The sequence below is a fragment of the Drosophila grimshawi genome, unplaced genomic scaffold (assembly GCF_018153295.1).
Source record: "Drosophila grimshawi isolate 15287-2541.00 unplaced genomic scaffold, ASM1815329v1 contig_848, whole genome shotgun sequence".
Lineage (NCBI taxonomy): Eukaryota > Metazoa > Arthropoda > Insecta > Diptera > Drosophilidae > Drosophila > Drosophila grimshawi.
In genome coordinates this window covers 5,180,686-5,200,906 of record NW_025063692.1, presented here as the reverse complement: position 1 = coordinate 5,200,906, position 20,221 = coordinate 5,180,686, and the positions used below count along the sequence as shown (strand labels likewise).

The window sequence follows — 20,221 nt, the reverse complement described above, 5'->3', positions numbered from 1 at the left end:
TTGCACGAATAATATATTTGGTTATATATATATATATATACATATATATAAAAATATATACATTTGTGTGCCTGTGCCTGTGTGCGTGAGTGTGTTTTTTAGTAAGCATGTGTGTGTGAATAAGAAATTTGCAAACCCGATAAAACATCGTGCAAATTGTTAAGTGGCTGTCCAATGTACGTTCCACATATATATAAATATATATATGTATGTGTATGTGTAGTGCATATGTGTATTCATGTATCTCCTGCTCACATAGGATGTTCATAGATAATAAATAGTAGGTCGGGCAAGCAACGTCAGTCAACTGAGCAGAGCAGAAACCGAAGCCCGCAGCGAGCTGTGAGAAGCGGCTTAAAAAGCTGAGCAATATTTCGAGTCAAGTGTTTTAATGTTTTTTTTTTTATGTTAAATTTTCCGTGTATTTCGTTCTTGTATTGTTTGTGTTTGTTTTTCGTAATTCGGAAGTGCATTATAATTTATGGCATGTAAATTGAAGAAGTTGAAGAAAAAAGAGAAAAAACACAGAAAAATTGATTAAAAACGCTAGCAAAATCATATTTGGCAAACAAAAAAAAAATAAAATAAAATAAAACCCGCAGTGTGAAACGAGGCAACAGCAGCAGCGGCATAAGAAGAAGAACCAAAAAAGAAAACTTGTTTGAAACAACGACGACGACGACGAACAAGACGCTAAAAGGCAATCTTAACACAAGCTAAAGCTGAGGCGGCGTGCAAAGCAAAACGCAGAAAACAAAAGCAAAGCAGCAGAAGCAACAAACGGCACTTGCAGTCAGCTTTGTCTGCGCTGCTCCTAGCCAAAAAATCAACAAAAACAATTAAAACAAAAAAAAACAATATCACACGGCATAGTTAGGCGATAGGCGATAGACGATAGGCAGGCAAGACGACGTCACCGATAGATCAGAAGCATAATACACGGCAGCAGTATGGATGAAGATGACAACATATCCAATGCGAATATAAGTGTCGATGACGATGACGATGACGATGAGCAACAGCAGCGGCAACAGGATATTAATCGACAGCAACAAATCGACCTCCTCGAACTCTATGCACAATCGTTTCCGTTGCGAAATGTGGATGGTGGCGGTGGCAACACGAGCAGCGACGGACCAGCTGTCACAGCGGCACGCACAGACAACACAACCGGCGGCGGGGCTGCCGGGTCGGGCAATTCGCCATTTCACGATTGGGACTCACAAAGCACAGCGGCACGTGGTAGCGCCAGCGGCAGTGGCAGCGGGAGCAGCAGCAGCAACAGCAGCGGCAGCAACGCCAGCGGAAGCAGTCAACAGCAGCAGCAGGCAAACGCCAAGGAGATCAATGATGCCAGCGCTACTGCTTGTAGCGGAGGAGGCGGTGGCAGTGGCGGCGGCAATTCGGGTGCTAAACCCAGTTTCTTCTTTGGCACCTCATCGGTTATATTGCGCAGCCGGAAGGAGGTCGCCGCATTAATCAATACGGAATGCTGCCGTGGCAGTCCAACGCCCGATTTGGATTCAATTATGGATACGCTATTCAATCCTGGCACACCTATCGATAATCCCGATAATATCGAATGGATACGCTGGCTAATTGCTGGCGGTCGCACGCCCACGGAATTTGTTAAAATCGGTGAGTAACGCCAAAGAGAGAGAGAGAGAGAGCGTAATAGCAATAATAGTTCAAATTTAATATGCCTTATCGATATATTGTGTTATCGCCAAGCAGCTGATCGCGCAAGTCGTTGCCCCTGAAATTTTCACTGTGTGTGTGTATTGGTGCGCATACCTGTGCGCTGTTGCTTAGTTTTGCTTTCGAGTGTGTGTGTGTGTGTGTGTGTGTACCTGTGTATGTGGTAAAATGGTCGTAGGGCGGCATGGTAGATAGATTTGTATATATGGCACGCAAGTGTGAGCAAGTAAGGTGCAAGGCAGCGTGACAGTGCAATGCTATAGCAACAAAACAAAGCACAAAACAACAAGCAACCACAATAAATATCTTCTTTAATCAACAAAGTACTCACATATATATTTTTATATATATATATAAATAGAGAGAGAGAGAGTGGAGCTTGAGTTAACTTTAGCCCATTTAGCACAAATTTAATCTGGCAATATTATCTATTTACTGCGTTGCTGCCTCATTTTTTCTTTTTTTTGTGTGCCAGGCACAGAGTGCGTCGCAAACATTGACAACCCCAATGCCGATATATTGCTCGTCGTCCCACTTGTCTCTCACACACACATGCGTACACACACACGCACATTGGCTAGCTGTTGCACCTTGTGTGTGGCTGTCAGCTGTTGTTTTTGTTTCGGCTTTGCCTTGCGTAATATTTCCGCAGCATCCGTTCAAAAACACGCAGCTGCTGCATTTGTTCCTTTTAATGCATCTAAATTGCCACCCTTGTCAAATGGCACAATATTCATTCTCTCTTTTTATCATTTACCAACACACACCACGATTGCATGCATGTGCAAAAGAAAGAAGCAGAAGAAAAAAGAAAATCATTTCAAACAATTGCTAAATTGCAAATGAAAATGCTACGTGCTGCTGCCATGGAGACGCACACAAACATATATATATATAATATATATGTATATATTATATATAAATATATATATATATATGTAGCTTGCCCCGGCATACACTGCGAAAAGTTTATTGACCGTCATTGTTGTTGATTTGACAATTGTTGACACGCCATGTTTCATTTGCACAGTGCACACGAAACTGTGAAAACTACATTACAAACACACACACATATAAATATCGCACACAATTTGCATTACAAATGCCGCTGCTTTTGCACCACAGTGTAATCTGCATGCATGCCAGTCTGTCTGTCCGTTCGCTTGCTCTTCTTGTTCTACTTTTTCTAATTTCTTTTTTTTCGGGCCTTGCGTTTGTTCGTGTTGACCGTTATTGTTGTTGTTGACAAAAGCTTACACAGCCACACATTCACACAACACACATGCGTATGCATATTCTATATTCCTTTTGCACTCTTTAAAATTGTTAATCGAAAATTGTCAAAACATGCTCTTCGCTCTGTGCTGTGTGTGGGATTTTGATTTAGGAAGGGGGAGGGGGATATGGTAATGGGAGAGAATGATGGTAAATAGTTAAATGGAAGGCATCCGCAGAGTTGCATGGCAACTTGTCGATCGCCATTGCCAGACCATCAAACCCAAATTGTCAATCAATTTTACTGATTCAATGCGTTAGCGCTTACAGTCGTTATTGTTGGTGTTGCCGTATTTTGTTTTTTTTTTTTGCGCTGGCTTCTTTCGTTTGATTTGATTTCCTTCCGCATTCAGTTGACCTTTTTGGCGAGGCCCAGGCAAACGCAAAAGTCGAAGACAAGTCACGCAAGCAACGCAAGCGCCAACATTAAATATTATGCCAACAGCAATGAGTGCATCATATTTATTTTTGGATTTTAATCAAATCAATAAAAAGATAACACCAGCAACAACAGCGAGCAGATATTGCTTTGCTTGCAATACATATTGTATCATTAACTAACTGCATATATTGTGCATCATAACGAAATAAATGGCTCAATTCTCAATTGCTCATTTCCGTTTGAAGTGAGTATAAATTGGTTTAGTTCCGTTTGCAAAATAAATACCATAACTGTCGCTTTACTAACTCACAACACAGTCATCAAATTGGAAAATTGGTCGTTGTATCGCTGAATATATATTTTTTGTTCGTTCTTTCTATAAATACTTTTGGCACATTGTTGCTGAATTGTCTGTTGTTTATAAAAAATAGTTTGGCACATTTGCTGTTAAGGGTCAAAATGTTAAGGATTATAGATTGTTGCTAAGTTCACGGATTTCAGATCAATTTGAACTTTCCGTTCGTTATCTCGCTCTCTCTCCATCTCTCTTTCTCTCAGCTAAGCAGTTGATTTTGTGACGACAGACACAAATATATAATTTGAGGTCGCACAGTTGACAGCTGTTAAGCAGCTGCTCTGTTGTGGAGGTTGGTCGATACGAAGGATTATGTTGGACAGCTGGACAGCAATCCTCCATCCCCTTCACACTAAGCAAAAAAATGCCCACCCCACCTTATATATTTAAATCATGGCGGTTATCGTTTACAAAATAATATCGATATTTTTATGCTTAACAATTGTAAATAAAGATTCAATACTAATGTTGTTGTTATATGCTTTTCTTTTTAAACAGTGCGCAGCTACGATAACCATGCGAAATGCGGTCTGGTGTGGGTGCCCCATGTTGTGGCATATCGGTGTCGCACCTGCGGCATATCGCCATGCATGTCGATATGTCGCGACTGTTTCAAGAAGGGCGATCATGCGAATCATGATTTCAACATGTTCCTCTCACAGGCAGGCGGTGCCTGCGATTGTGGGGACACGTCAGTGATGAAGGCGGAGGGCTTCTGCAGTGATCACGGCATCAATAATCGCGTCAATCGCGATCCAGTGCCCAATAATCTGTTGGCGGTCGCCGAGGCGATAATGCCAAAGCTCCTCTTCCGTCTGCTGCAGCATTTTCGGGAGCACAGCGATGCTTCACTGCAGCAACAGCATGCGAACAATTCATACTCATGCGAAGCGTTCGCCAATATGCTTATCGATCTGAACAATATGGGCGAGATAATGCGCAAGGTGATGACACGGACGCTGATCAATGCCGATGTCTATTCGTATTTTATGGAGACACCGTGCCAGGATACACGCAACGGACACTTCCTCAAGGCGAATCGCGAAAAATACGAGGATGCCGTCAATCGTTTCCCAAATCCAGAGCCACCCGATGAGTATCGGGATTTGCCGGCGCTCGGCAAGAAACTGGTGCACACCACCTTGCTGGAGGAGTTCATATTCTGGACATTCAAGTTTGAGTTTCCACAGACGTTGGTCTGCTTCCTGCTCAACATGTTGCCCGATCAGGACTACAAGGTAAGCAATTATAGCTCCTTATATATATAGCTCTACATATATATATGTATATATATTTAATTTTTAATTTGCACAGGAACACCTGACACGAACATTTGTGATGCACTACAGCCGCATTCCGTCGGTGTTGGAAATGTCCCGGGATCCCGATACACTCAGCAATCGGGTTGTCCACATGAGCGTTCAGCTCTTCTCCAACGAGAGCCTTGCCCTCAAAATGGTCAATGAGCTGTCGCTGTTGCATGTGATGATTATTAGCTTGAAGCTGATGATGTCCAAGATACTCATACAGAATACGCTGCATGGTAACATTCAATTGATTGCCCCTTCGATTTTAATAGTGATAGCGTAACACTCTCTCAATTTGTGCCTTTTGCAGATCCCATAAAGAACTTTCACTTTGTGATCGATTGTACGCGTCAAGTGATGAAGGATCATTGCTATTGGCCCCTCGTCTCTGATTTTAACAATGTTCTTTCGCATGAATCGGTGGCGTTGGTCTTTCTACGCGATGATAACCTAATCGATATGTGGTTTCAGTTCCTGCAGATGCTGCAGGGTATGAATGTGAATGTGCGAGAGACGGCCTCGCATGTGGAATTCGAGCCGAATAGCTATTATGCGGCATTCTCCTGCGAATTGGAGGCCAGCGCATATCCCATGTGGTCCATCATTTCTCATCTGCAGGATGGCACCCATGCCCATCTAGCCAAGAAGATTATCAACTATTGTGTGACGACGCTGCACGAATGGCTCGATTCCATCTACTTTAGGGAGCCCAAATTGTCTCTGGTATGTCCATCTACATACACTTTTGTGTTGAATTGCAAATTAAACTCTCCACACACATATTTTTTTATCTGACAGGAGGAAATGATGCAGGCCTCGTTTCATTTTCCGCTGCATCGTTATCTGGCCGCCTTTGTCTGCCAGGCAGTCACCAAAATGGGCATCAGTCTCAGCGATGTTCTGCCCTCCCGTCCCGACATCTTACCCCTGCTAATGATACATCCACTCCGTGTCCAGGTGAGTTCAATGATCCCCATATATATGTAAATATATATATATATACCAACCACAACTTTATACACACATATATATATATATATATATATCTATGTGTATAAAGGTGTGGTTGCAGCTCTCCTTAATCTAGCATAGCAGAAGATCTAAATCGAATTTTGTTCATCTGCAGAAGCTTTCGCATATTTTGGAATATAGAATTTTCGTCAATTTATTATGAGATTGATTGACCTCGTGTTTGTTGTATATACAGATATATATATATCTTGTTGAATACAGAATTGGTGACAAGTTGGCAATAGAGTGATTGACCTTTAGCCATTCAAACTCAAACGATTTTTTGTTTACTAAGAGATATTCGGATCACAGGAACAATCAGTTAACTGTTTAAATATAGATGTCTGCAACGGTCCCCTTTTATTGCTTTCCTTATTTTATCAATTGACATACATATAGGAAACGATATATATATATATATATATAAGCGAATTCCAGACTAAACAGTTGATTGGTCAAAATGCAATTGTATGCAAACAAATATGTATGTTCTCATTATATCATAATCTTTTTCTGGTAAAGATGTTTTTCTATGGCAAAAGACTGTTTTTATCTATGGCTAAAATTTTTAATTTATTTGATTTTCTTTTTGTTCGCTTTTGCAGTTGTTGTTTTTGTTGTATTTTGTTTTTGTCACAAAATATTTGTATTTTATTAACAAGTAAGATGAAATCAGTTGTAGATCCTACATAGAAAGCTAGTTGTTTATTATTATTATATATAGCTGAGACACGATGCGCTGCAAACCTAATTTTTCATTAGGTTTTTTTTTTAGTTCGTATTCTTTGGCACCTGAACGTGTGGCGAGAAATCATAGGTGATTATTTTGGGGGCGACAAAGCCGCCGAAGCCTGGCCGTGTCTTATAGTAGATGCCGATGCCAGCTAGTGGCACTGGTGGACTCGAAACCACATCCTGTATATCGAGGTAGGGCACGGTGCTCTGTGCCGCATCCTTATCCATTCCCGAATTGACAAATTCAATGTACTCGTTGTGCTTAGATGCCACCAGCGAACTGACGACCGTACGCGTCGGCACATCCACATTGTGTATTTTCAGTTTTTGTCTGCAAGAAAGGAAACATATTTAAGTTGAGTTTTTTTTTTTGTTTTTTGGGAGATCCTTTTTTTCATTACCTGCGCTCGCCGCTCACATCCGTATTGTCATTCGATTGCCAAACGCTGTTCACCTCCGGCTGAACGAGTTCACCGCGCTTGAAATCGAATTCACTGAGACGCGCCTCCAAATTCAAATGAGCGCCCAGCACCCGGAATCGTACACCGGTCACAACGAAACTATTATCATCCATTTTCATAATATCATCCAGATCGATGGAGCGACTCTCATAGCTCATCGTATGATAGTCCCTGCCCTTGGCCACATTTCTATCAAAGATCTTATAGTCATCGACCGGCTTCCAGGCCAGAGTGCTGGCATTTATGCTGCCGCGTGGCAACAGTTGGCCCTCCTGTATCTGCAGATGAAAGACACGATTCCGCTTCACAAAACGCAGACCGGTGACGACTCTGCCAGAGAGAAAAAGAGGGAGAGAAATGATTAATATCGATAACTCGTATATCTTGTGATATGTAGTTCTCATCACTCACTTGTTTTGCTTGACATCGGCGACGGATTCGCGCAGATTGAAGAAGCGATCCGATTTGATGCCCTGCTCATCGCACAGACAGAAACAGTAGCTGCAGTGCCAGAAGAGATAACGCCACCAGCTATCCACTTTGGTGGTGCCACGCGAGCATGTCTTGCGCTGACCCAGCGTACGTCCATTCTCATACTCGATGTACTCGTAACGGCGACTGCCATTCAATGGCGATGGACAGACCCACATATCGCTATCGACAAACTGGCAATTGTAGATCTTACCCGTACACTTCGGTTGCCTAGCACAATATAGTTCCTTGAAGCAGCTATCACTGCGCGTCGACTGATAGAAATCGCATGTCTCCCGGCACGTATCGTCCGTATTCAGATCGACCTCGTTGACAATGTAGCCCTGGAGTAGACGTGTCACCTCATCGTATGTCTCATTTTTGATATGCTTCTGGGGATCACAGCGATAAACAATTCGATCTGATCGTTGCATCACCTCGCGCAGTAGTTTCAATGTTCGCTCCACTCGCTTCTCGTAGTCGCGACGCATAAGTTCCGCTTCCTGGGTGAAATTGCCCCGTCCATAGACGCGCAACATCATCCACGAGAACTCCATCATGGTGTAGCCCTTGAGTTCCGTTAGCGCAATGTCTGTGTACAGTGAGTAGACAAATTGTTGTGGCGATTGTTTCGTGTGGCACATCTCATCCAGCGATTTCTGCAAGACCCCAAATAAAATGTGTAAGCAAAAATGTTACCTTTATTGTTATACGATGTTGATATTGCGTGTGATGCGCGTTATCGATATCAGCCCATCTTAATTGCACTCCAATTGCATATTATATGATTTACGTTACGTATACGTTACGTGCAATTAAAAACAGATAAAACTTGCAGCTCTCCCCCACCTACCTATCTCTCTCTCTCTTTCGCTCACCCGAGATTTAAGTTCTTAGTTAAATTATAGCAATACCATCAGCGTTCCGTTTCCGCTGTGTGTGTGTAGCTATTAATGTGCGCTTGCCCCAAACAAGCAGCAAGGGTGATAAGCAAAGCGATAATCTACAACACACACACACACACATACACATACACATACACATACACATACACATACAAAAATTGCAGACTAACCACCATTGCCCTGTAGTACATCGTTTGCTTGACCATACAGTATTCAATTTCTTGGAATATTTGCGACATTGAAAATATTTTATCATTGCGCAACACTGCCTCGGTTAAATCCAGAACAGCACGCTCCTCCACATCGTTGCTGGTGGTCGCTTTCATTAGATGATGCTGATGGCGGCGGGGCGGGCACGTGCGGAGTTGGTGATGGAAGGAAGATTAAGAATTTTCAATTCAAATTATTGGATTAAAAAAAAAAAAAAAACAGCACAATTCGCTACTGGTGGTGTGTTGTATGTTGTGTTTACCTTGAAAGAGTAAAAAATACCATTCAAATTCAACAACTTGCTCTCCAAAAGCGCCCATTCGTAATGATGTAAAATTTGATATTGGTTGCCATCGTTAAATGCTCGATCCATTTCCGGTTTATTGATGAAACTGCGATGCGAATCGTACACTTTGCGCAACTGTTGATCCCGATTGTTCTGACTGTTCCCCGTTTTCTCCAAATATTGCCAAAGGTCCCGCACCAAATGGAAATATTCGTTGCGTAGGGCATCCACCCCCAATACGGGAGCTCGATGCACATACATTGCTGACTGCGCAGCAGCAGCAGCAGGAGCAGCGGCCGCAATCAGTAACAATAACAACGATAATAATGGTATCGCTAACATTGTGCGCAGTGGATACTTTTGCGCAATACACAAACTTTAAAACTGGGGATTTCCTGCAATAAGGCTGCTTTCTTGATAAATTCTCCGTTTTGTTTTATTCCGCGTTTTGCTTTAGCCAGAGCAGTTTTGCCATGCGAAAAATCAACTGTTGTAAAGCGTTGCCAGTCTTTTTAAACAAAGACTGTCAGTTATTTCTCTTCTGACTTTCAATACATACACACACACATATATATACATATATATATATATAGATTTATATATACATATGTATATGTATATAGGTAGTCTCTTTTTGCTCGCTTGCACACGCGTGCCGTGCAATTTGTTAAATTTCAATTTAATTTATATGTATGTATGATGCGCCTGTTTCGGAAACAAGAAAAAAAAACTTTATTTTTTTGCGATTTATTTTAATGTTGTTTGTCCATCAACGCTTGTGTCGTTGCTGTTGCTGGTTGTTTTGCTACTGTTTTCTGCTTTCAGCCGCTCTGCTGACTTTTGTGAAATGTTATGTGCTATACGTGTATGTGTTTTGTGTCTGTGTGTGTGTTTGTGTCTCTTTGTGTGTGTGTGTCTGAGAGTGCAAGTGTGCTGCTTTTGACTCGCACTCGACTCGCGTATGTACACAAAATAAGAATTTTTACTCCCGCTCGTTATATGTTCGTTCGTGCGCACCGCTCCCCTGAGCCGCTTACGAGCATGATTTTTTCTCTTTTTTTTTCGTATTGTTGTTGCTTTTTTTTTTAGCTCGTCGTTGTCGTCGCTTCGCATAGAAAATCGTTGACTAGGAGCTCTGGTTTTTTGTATTTGTTGTTTTGCTGTGTAGCCAAACGATGAGCAGTTTAAGCAACCCGCAACACAATGGCACTTCTTTGTGTACGTGTGTGTGTGCATGTGTGAGCGCGCGCGATTTTTAAGCTTGAGCTAAATTCTGGCTATATTTGGGGACACAAAGGCACGCATAATTCTGCAAGATCAGCTGTAGCTGCAGATTGACCGCTGAACAGGTATGGGTGTTATCGATAAACGATATTATGCTCTATTGACGTCACTGCGTAATGTTTCTTCGTGGCTTAACCAGCTGACTGCTGTACTCCTGTACTCTCGCTCACCGCCTACCTTTTCGTTTACCACCACAAGGCACACACTGCAATTAACGAAAAAAGGAAGGAACAAAAAGATGGGGAAAAATTGCCACGCGCTGCACTGCCTCTGCCCTATGCTCTCGTTTGCTGGTGGCCAAACAACTTGTTTCGTTTTATTCTGTTTTCTTTGTTTGAGGTGTTTGCCTTTGCTATGCTTGCGTTTGTTGGGCGCATTGTTTACATTTAGCTGAGACCTTTGACCTCGGCGCGTTTGTAAACACATTGCTTCTGCTGCTTACATACATATTTGTTTGTACTCGTTTACCCTGTCAGATTTTTGCGGATTGGAATTTATGCAGCACCTTTTCCATTTATTGAATAAATGAAATTCTGCTGCCGCTGTGACGCATGAAACGCTAATTCGCATGCGTGCTTGTATTTGTCTATATATTTTTGTAAAAGTGTGTGTATGCGCGTGGTATGTGTTTGAATATGGCTCATGTTTAACTGTGCTTTGTGTCTGTGTTCCGCTCTTTTATTTTCTGTCTGCGCTGCTTAGTGATGAGTATTATCTGCAGCGACGCCGACGCAGTTAACATTTTTTTCTTGGCTTGAGACTTTCTTTTGGGGGTTGCCCAATTGGCGCAAAAAACCAAAAAGCAACAAACACACACACATGAGACGTAAGCGATTAATCGGTGCGACCGGAAAGTCCAGTTCAATTAAGCTGGGCGACTAAGCTAAGTCAACACGGATGATTCATTCATTCATTCACACACATATCTCTATATCATATGCTGGAGGAAAGTGCTACAAGATTTTTGATTGGGTATTTGTTGTTGCATGCAATTCATACATACCTCATAGTTGGACGCAAGTTGGCTGAGCAAATTGCCGGACGACGATGACGAATTGAGAAGCTTTTGTTCCTCAATCTTACCATTGCCAGTGCCCAAGAGCGTCAAATGCAATCGATTCATCAGATGATGCACCGAATATGCATTTGGAGAAACTGTCCACTCAGCGAATGTGATTAATGTGCTTATCTCTAGTTTGTCCTTGTGTGTCTCGTAGCTCTGCATTTGCTCGTAACGCGATGAGATGCGGTTCATTGTATCCGTTATATCGTTCATTTTACTCAATAACGGTACATTGTTGCTTATGAAATTATTAACCGACTGGATGGCCAGCGCAATATATTGAGAATGCTGTGGGGGAGGGCAACGCATAAGAATAAGTATAAGAGTGTGATTCGTATACACACATGTGTATAAGAGAGAGTTGGTGTACATATGTTTTTTGTTTACCTGCGCCTCGGTGTCATCAATATGTCGGCTGACCTCTTTCAAGCGCTGCAAGACTTTGCGCTGCTTTTCGCGCATCAACGGAAATTCAATGCTGGCCGCCAGTGGCGATGACTGCACAATGTCCCAGGCCTTGAGGACACCGGTTGTCACCTCCTTGACCACATGCAACACATCGAGCACATCTTCAATGACTGCCGTCGTTGGTGTTGGTCGCCAAATAACAGTTAAAAGTAATAACTGCAGTAAATGTAATTTGTATGACTGCAGCAGCTGCATTTTTTTTCTTCTAAAAGTGTGTGTTGTTTTGTCTAATTTTATTTATTATTAAAGAGTTGCTGGAAGTCAGTTACAAAAGAAAAGCAACAACAATCACACAGCAACACCAACACCAACACCAAGAAACGCAAAAAACACAACTTTGCTATCTGAAAATCAAAATACGAATGACGGCGGCTTCGTCGTTGTGAGTTCGGCTCTTTCTGCTCTGCGTTCATTAGTTGTACTTCTTTTCCGCTGAAAGACGGTTTTGGTTGTCTGTCTTTGTTTGGTTGCTGTTATTTTTACTGTTGCATGTCAAACACAGGCAGCATAGGTCAAAGCGCAAGAGCGAGTGAGCAAGCAATAACATACATACGTATATATATATATTTTTATGTACAAATGCAGTGCTGCCACCATGTAAAAAAGATGACGTTCTACTTTGCTCCTTACTTTTATCGATAACAAATTGAAAGCGCGGGTTAGGTGTTGATTTTCAATTATTGTCTGTTGCGCTATTTATCGATATATTTAATTTGTATTGGCTTTTTATTTGCAGAGCTTCTTCTACGAAATTCTGGCTGGCAAATGGGTGCGAAATGGTCTGCAGATCAAGGGCCAAGCCATGACCTACATACAGGCGAACTTTTGCAATTCAATGGCCGACATGGATCTGTTCTTTCTGCAAATATGCGCCACAAATCTATCGCAATATTTCTTTCTGCAGAACACCATCGAGCTATTCGATGTGGGCCAATGGCTGGAGACAGCGCCACTGAAGCAGCCCCAGAAGCCGGAGCAATCATCAATGCTGGAGGGTTTCCTCACATTTCTCGCCACCCTGGTGACGAGTCGCACCAATCTGGGCAACGATGAGGCCACCCAGTGCATCATTGAGATCAGTGCACTGCTGGCCACCGAGAATAAGACGCATTCACAGCTGCTCGAACTGATGCCGGAGCGTTCGGGCAATGTGCACACCAAGAATTTCGAGACGTTCCTTAAGAAGCTGTCCGTGTACAAGGCACCGTCATCTGGATCGGAGAATCTCGAACAGGGCCTGTTCACGCCAATCGATGAGGTGTGGGAGGAGTACTATGATCCGTTGCATGTCCTCCTCCGTGCCGTGCATCGTCGGGACTTTCAATCATCGCTGGATCGCTTCACCAACTATGTCAAATCGAAAAATAAGATGCCGGTCAGTGGTAATCTTTGGCCACCGTTTCGTTTGCCGTTGCCGGTGGGTGAATCCTTCACCGATCCGTGTCGCATTCTAAACTCCCGTCTCTTTCACTCCACCATACTCTCGATCTTCTTTCGAGCGGTGCACACACGCGATGTCTCCGAGCATCTGCTCGCACTGGCTGTTTTTCTGCTCGAGATCGCTGTGGAGACGAGTAATGATATTAATGCCGCTGCCGCCGGCGGATCATCCACAGCGTCAGCCTCATCCTCAACGTCGAGTGCGGGGAATGCTGCCAACGCTGCCGGTGCCTTACCCGTTGCCATGGTCGAGTGTGAGCCGCAGCATCATCAATCGGGTTATTATTATGGCGGACAGCGTCGTGAGCCGCCCAAGCTCTTCCAATGCTATCCCACAGACAATCTGGGCTGTAATCTGCGGCATGTGGTGAGCAAAGTGTCGCTAAAATCCCGTGATCCTCAGGTGACCACATCCAGTTATCGCTCGAATCCCTTTTATGCGGATCTTGATTTCGATGTGGAAACGGAGGCGAGACGAATGATTGGCGCCGCTTCCTACGGTTTGGATGAACTGGACGAGACATCCGGTGCGGTGAGTGTGGCACGCAGTGTGGCACTGCAACAGCGCAACAGTGCATTGTCCCGCATGCGAATGGAGGTGGCACTCGTGCCCGATCTATCGGTGGTGGCCGAAACGGGTGTTGTACTCCTCCAGCCGGATGGCAGCGAGGATGGACACGATAATGCCATGGATATGAGTCCGGGGGCTCAGGATTTTCATCATTTCCCGCTGCAACAGATAACGCTGCCCGAGAGCGGCATGGAGGTGGCCATACGCAGAGATCTCCTGCTCGCCGAGACGACGGCAACGACGACGACGACGCCGGGCACGATGCCGGGATCGCTAGCAGCAACGCCAGATGATGAGCGAACGGGACAAACGGGAACTGGCATCGGTGCCAGCGACAATGAAATGTTCTCACCCACAACGCCCACTGGCAGTGGAATGCTATTGCCATTTCAACGTGTCCGTCTGCCTGTGGCTGTGCCCAGCAGCAATATGGATGTGGTGCCATCAAATTCACTTGGCGGCCCCGGCGGCGGCATATCCGGTGGCGTATCCGGCGTTGCCAGCGGTGGTGCAAGGAAACGTGCCGTTGACATTGCAATCGCCAGTGCCGGCAACCGGGATGAGCTGCACATGGACGAGAGCATATTGTCGCTGCTGCTCAAGCTCCATTCGCAATTGAGTGGCAATTTGGATAGCTTTTCGCTGGATGATCATCGCACCACCATCTCGACACCGATGGATGTTGATTGCAATGAGGCGAGCACATCCTCAACATCGACATCGACATCATCGTCGTCGTCGTCGTCGACAGCGTTGGCCGAGCGCTTCCCCAGCTACAGCTATCAGAATATCCACGTGTCGAGTTCGCGGATTGGCGATGGTCCCTTCTTCATTGGCAATCTGTTGCGCAAGATTGCCACACGGGATGCGCAGTGTGCGCAGTGCATCGATGATATACGCGCCCGTTTGTGGCCCAATCAGCGGGAGAAACAGGCGGAGGCACGGGCTCGGGAGACCAAGGAGAAGGAGGAGCGCCGTAAAATGGCACGCGAACGTCAACAGAAAATGATGCAGGACTTTGCCAACAAGCAGAAGCAATTTATGCAATCTGCTGCAGCGGCTGCCAACAACATGGACTTTGGACTGGAGGACGACGACGAGGAGGCGATGTACGAGGAGCAGCCAAGGGAAAAGGAATACGATTGCATCATTTGCAATTGCACAACGGCCAGCACCGAAACGAATCCCATTGGCCTTGTCGTTCTCGTCGAGTCCAGCGGCATTGTTGGCCATCGTCGTCGCATCGCCGATCGCCTTCCGCTTCCCTTGAACGATGCGGACAAGGAGCGACTGAAGCAGACGACCCGCCTGGCCAACGAATTTACGCGTCGCACCGATTTGCTCAGCGACAAATTTGGGCAGGAATCGTGGTATCTGTCCAATAATATGGCCTACGATAATGGTGTTCATGTCCAATCGTGCGGCCATCATGTCCATCTCAGTTGCCTGGAGGCATACCTGAAATCGCTCTATACAACGCAACGTCAACCGGTGCAGGATCGTGGCGAATTCTATTGTCCCGTCTGTCGACAGCTGTCCAACTCGGTGCTACCCCTCAGCCCCCAGCTGGATAGACCCATGCATCTGGTGCGCTCCGGCAATCAACCGTTCGAGCAGCTCGTCGCCGATCTCACCGATCTGATCAAAGAGAACGAAACGATGCCGGTGAGTCGATGTAATCCTTACTTAATCCCTTTCAAGTGTAATGATTTCGGTTCACTTCTTAAAACTTATTTCAATTTGAACTCACTGTGAACACAGCCTTGCCATCTGCTTGGTTAGTGGAATACTCTTCTTCACATCGCTTGTACGTCTGGATTCTGGAATATAGATTTATATTCGATTTAGCAAAACAGATTAGAATCTGTGCCAAAGAATTTCTTACCTTTTTGCTCTTCCAAAGGTTGAGCCAAATGAATATTCCTGTTCCCTCGCGAGATCTACTAATTATTCCTTAAAATGGACTATTATTGAATCAATTGGGGATTCCCCATATAGCTACGATGAGGCACATCTTTCGCATCTTAACTAATATAAATAACTAATCGATTATCTCATTTCGATAGCAACCCACTAAACTAACGGAGGCCATGGGCCATGCCATGGAGGTGATGACGAACATTGCCCAGCGTAAGGTCAAATGTGCCACGATCACGTTCCGCAAGCTGTTCATCTTTGTGACGTCGATAGCCCGCACCAATCTCGAGGCGGAGATCATACAACGTGGCGGCTCGCTGTGCACCTCGAATGCGACGCGGTACAAACCGAAACGGGATTGCATTGTTCCATTGCTGCATGTGCTGTCGGTGCATGTGCGTGTGCTCGTTGAGTGGCCATTGTGGAGCAGCTGGGCATCTCTGGCCGGGATGCCGGTTAACGATACGGAGCCATTACCCGCACATTGCCGGGAACTGATACCTAGTCTGCTGGCGGATCCCATTGCGCTGCTACTCAAATTCATACTGCTCGCCCCGCTCCATCTCGATCAGGGTGAGTTCGCCTCCCTTCCCTTCCCTTTCCCATATATATATATATATATATGTATATCTAAATTGTATTTGTTGTATTGCAGATTATTTCACCTGCATGGTTAAGGTGATGTACAATCTGCTCTACTATCAGATTGTTGTCCAATTGTGCGTCACGCTCACCGAACTCGAGTGCGATCACATCCTGGCCAATTATGGCAGCACAGAAGCAAACTCTACCTCCGCCTCCAATTCCGCGACAACATGCGAAACAGCTGCAACTGAAACAACAGCAGCAACAGCAAATAGCAACAAGAGTTGCAGTTCCAGTTCAAGTTCCAGTTGCGGCAATCGACGCAGCAGCTCAACGAGATATGGTTCACTGCAGAGCTGCGCAGAGTTGGGCAAAGCGATGGCGCTGGTGCTGGAGCAAACGGATCGCTTGACGCATCTGCGACGGGATAGCATACCCAGCACCAGTGCGGCTGGTGCAACAGCAGCAGCTAGTGGTGCTGGACCAACTGATGAGTGTCCAACTGGGGCTGCTGCTGCTGCTTCTGCTGCTGCTACTGAGGTGAATCTCAAGTCAATGGAGCTGCAATTGCAATCGCTGTGTTTACCATTTCTGCGGATTGCGGCGCTGCTGCGTCAGCATTTGTATAGGCACGAGATGCCGGAGATATCGGCGCCCGGTTTGGAGTTTGTGCGTCTCGTTTACTATTTGGAGCTGGTCACCGATTCAATGGACTGGGATTGCTTTAATGCATCGAAGGGATTGTGCTTTATTCCAGGCACGGAGCAAACGTTGCCGCAATTCTGGTGCAAGCAGCTCATGGATGTGCATCCGCCCAGGGACACTGTTCGCAAGCTAATCCTCATGAATCAGCACTCGCTGTGGCAGCAGCCCCGCCTCCTGGAGCTACCCCGCGAATATGAGCGTCTCTTCACGGTGAGATTCAGCAAAATCAACCTAGGCTACATATATATAAATTTGTTATCGTTATCGGTTATCGGTTATCGTTGCAGTACTATCATGAGCGACCCTGCCTCAACTGCTACAAGGTGCCCAAGGAGAGCTCCATTTGTCTGCTGTGCGGCACCATTGTGTGCCTCAAGCAGAACTGCTGTGCCGAAAAGGAATGCTGTGAGGCAGTCCGGGTAAGCCAACCACAACGATTTCTTAACGATTATTTGCTTATCGATTATTTGATTTCTTTCTGTATAAATATAATAGCACACAATTTCCTGCGGCGGCGGCATTGGCATCTTCTTGGTGGTCACCTCAACGTACATCATTGTGATTAGGGGACGACGCGCCTGCCTCTGGGGCTCATTATATCTGGATGATTTCGATGAGGAGGATCGTGATCTCAAGTGAGTAACTCAATCGATTACAATCGATTACAATCGATATTTTGGGACTAATATAAAATACGCATCAATCTTCAAAAATATAATTATTTATGTGAATTTCTTGCAAACTTATTTAGGCTTTCTTTGGAAACAAGCTTCAATTAGCATATATATTTAATATATTCCAAATACAGAATATATTCTACAGTTATTTATTGTTATTTATATCTTTCTCTCTTTCGAATGTAGACGTGGCAAGCCGCTTTATCTGAGTCAGGATCGCTTCAATCTGCTGGAATCACAGTGGCTGTCGCACAAGTTCGCACACACGAAGCACACGTGGGTGTTCCATCGGGATCTCTTGTGAAACATGGAAGACTTATTGCGCAGCATCCAGGAGCTGGTTGGCCAGATCTAAGCGATCGAATCGAACCCGAACCCCCCGGATATAGAGGCGGGAGGAGAAACGCGCACCAAAACGAAAGCAAAAAACCTGCAAACTGCAAACGGCAAACTGCATTATTGGTCTAAAATCCGCTACTCATTTTCATCCCCCGCCATGTCCACTTCCACTTCATTCGCCGCCTCATCCTCCTCCAGCTGCACCCGTATTGTTGTGTTGCCCAGATATACAAGCAAATTCAAGCTGCAATTTGATTATATAAATTTCTATAAATATTTATAGTCGAATTGCTGCTCTGACATATATATATACATAATTATAAATATATATATTTATATGGGCAACTAATAATATAGTTCACACAGAGTCATATTTAACATTAATATTTAGGCAAAGCGACAAAGATATCCACACTCAATATACATAAATATTAATCTAAATATATATATATATATATATATATATATAACTATATATGTTTATGTGTATATTATATATTCATATATATATATATATATACATATATATATATTTGTTATATGCGTAACAGAAAAAAGAACACAATACATACTTAAAATAACTTTCTAAACAAAAACATTGACCTACAAATATTGTTGCGTGTTTTTTGCTCTAATCGGAACTAAAAATCGATATGCCTATATACATATATATATATAAATTATATAAATTGGATATCGATTGGTATATTCATCTATATATACATATACATATGTATTTACTTGAGTAAGTCTTGATATTTGGTTAGGTTTATTTAAGCTACACACACACACTCACATACACACTCACACACTCACTCACACACACACTCACACACACACTCACTCACACACACACAACCTTTGGCCTCATGAGTTTGTGCATGTAAAAAACGAAAACGAAGTAAATAAAAAGTAAAGAATTAATTTAGTTTTAAGAATAAAGAGAACGTAGCAATATGCATAAATATATATGTATGTATATAAAAAATATATAATATATATGTTTACCAAATCAACATATGCAACAACATTTATAACGTAATCAAAAACAAAAAGAGTCCAACACGAAAAACGAATGTTAAATACAAATAAGCGTATTGTGAGAATTGTAAGAATTGTGAGAATTGCTTAGGAAATTAGTAAAGGAACATGGCAGGCGGGCGTGGCAGGAGGGCGTGCAAGTAAGAGAGAAAGAGCGAGAAAGAAAGACGAATGGCGAAATACAGAGAATAGAGGGAGACAGAGAGAGAGAGAGAGAGAGAGCGCTTAGGTAAAAATATAGAATCACATCGATCGAAAAAGGTATGAATTGTATAAAAATGTTTGTGAATTTGTTATCAGTAATTCTAACAAAAATAATTGCAATATAGTATTTGTTTGCTATACAATTGTATAATAATAATTAGTTGAGATCAGATCAAGCAGGATCTTAGCAACAACTATTACAACTATACATAAAAGTATCTTTTTTTTTGTTTATTCAATTTCTGTTTGGAATCCTCAATACTAGAATTAGGTATAAAAACAACAAGTTTTGTCTAAATTGTCAATTCGTGAAAACTTTGTATTTTACTTTAAATTACAGGTGCAATAATTGAGGAAGCACAAAACGATTTATATAAATTTCGTCGGTAATTTTTACATAAAGTTCATTTCCTCTCTGAAGGATGATTATCGGGCTCTCTGTTGTTGTTGTTTCATTTCTCAATGTTTTTTTTATTTGCTTTTTTTAAATATTTTTTTTTACTTCTCGCCTCTAATCTAAATTTATCAATTTGAAAAGCGAGGAAAAGTGTGTGTGTAAAATGATGTTTTTTTTCTTTCAATTTTTTGTTCATTGTTCGTTGATCTTTGTGTTTTGTGGCGTATTATAATTGTAAATATTAAATAGAAACCCAAATTTCAATTATTGTAATAATCATATGCATATATATATATATATATATATATATGTATATATGTAAATGTAAGAGAAATGCATCAAAGTTATTTAGCAAAAGACAGAAAGGAGCAGAAACTGCGTGTACTGGATATACATACATAAATAAATTAATAATTGCATGCATCAAACATTAC

At 43.2% G+C, this 20,221-nt stretch overlaps 2 protein-coding genes across 3 annotated transcripts; one reads left to right on the top strand and one right to left on the bottom strand.

Moving 5' to 3' along the window:
• Positions 1–634: 634 nt before the first annotated feature.
• LOC6566308 (E3 ubiquitin-protein ligase Ubr3) lies at positions 635–18,565 on the top strand. The gene is made up of 11 exons (XM_032738851.1): positions 635–1,638; positions 4,209–4,948; positions 5,025–5,253; positions 5,328–5,740; positions 5,816–5,974; positions 12,648–15,587; positions 15,989–16,412; positions 16,495–17,339; positions 17,417–17,548; positions 17,625–17,764; positions 17,993–18,565. Exons 1-11 carry the CDS (start codon positions 951–953, stop codon positions 18,108–18,110), a joined length of 6,828 nt encoding a protein of 2,275 aa, XP_032594742.1. The 5' UTR covers positions 635–950; the 3' UTR covers positions 18,111–18,565.
• On the bottom strand, positions 6,701–12,119 carry LOC6566309. Of its 2 annotated transcripts, none has more exons than XM_032738852.1 (5): positions 11,831–12,119; positions 11,384–11,731; positions 7,636–8,354; positions 7,165–7,554; positions 6,701–7,094 (listed from the first exon to the last, which is right to left on the bottom strand). In XM_032738852.1, exons 1-5 carry the CDS (start codon positions 12,104–12,106, stop codon positions 6,800–6,802), a joined length of 2,028 nt encoding a protein of 675 aa, XP_032594743.1. In that variant the 5' UTR covers positions 12,107–12,119; the 3' UTR covers positions 6,701–6,799. The 2 variants fall into 2 exon arrangements, with proteins under 2 accessions (XP_032594743.1, XP_032594744.1); XM_032738853.1 differs by lacking the exons at positions 11,384–11,731; positions 11,831–12,119 and adding exons at positions 8,771–8,935; positions 9,073–9,636.
• Positions 18,566–20,221: the final 1,656 nt, after the last annotated feature.

Bases quoted from the DNA above. Each gene is read 5' to 3' on its own strand.
- LOC6566308 (XM_032738851.1), top strand. From the start codon at position 951: ATGGATGAAGATGACAACATATCCAATGCGAATATAAGTGTCGATGAC. The intron at 4,949-5,024 runs GTAAGCAATTAT...TAATTTGCACAG, and splicing joins TGCCCGATCAGGACTACAAG to GAACACCTGACACGAACATT. The intron at 5,254-5,327 runs GTAACATTCAAT...TGCCTTTTGCAG, and splicing joins CATACAGAATACGCTGCATG to ATCCCATAAAGAACTTTCAC.
- LOC6566309 (XM_032738852.1), bottom strand. From the start codon at position 12,106: ATGCAGCTGCTGCAGTCATACAAATTACATTTACTGCAGTTATTACTT. The intron at 8,355-11,383 runs GTATGTATGAAT...GGGGTCTTGCAG, and splicing joins AACTTGCGTCCAACTATGAG to AAATCGCTGGATGAGATGTG. The intron at 7,555-7,635 runs GTGAGTGATGAG...TCTCTCTGGCAG, and splicing joins GCCGATGTCAAGCAAAACAA to AGTCGTCACCGGTCTGCGTT.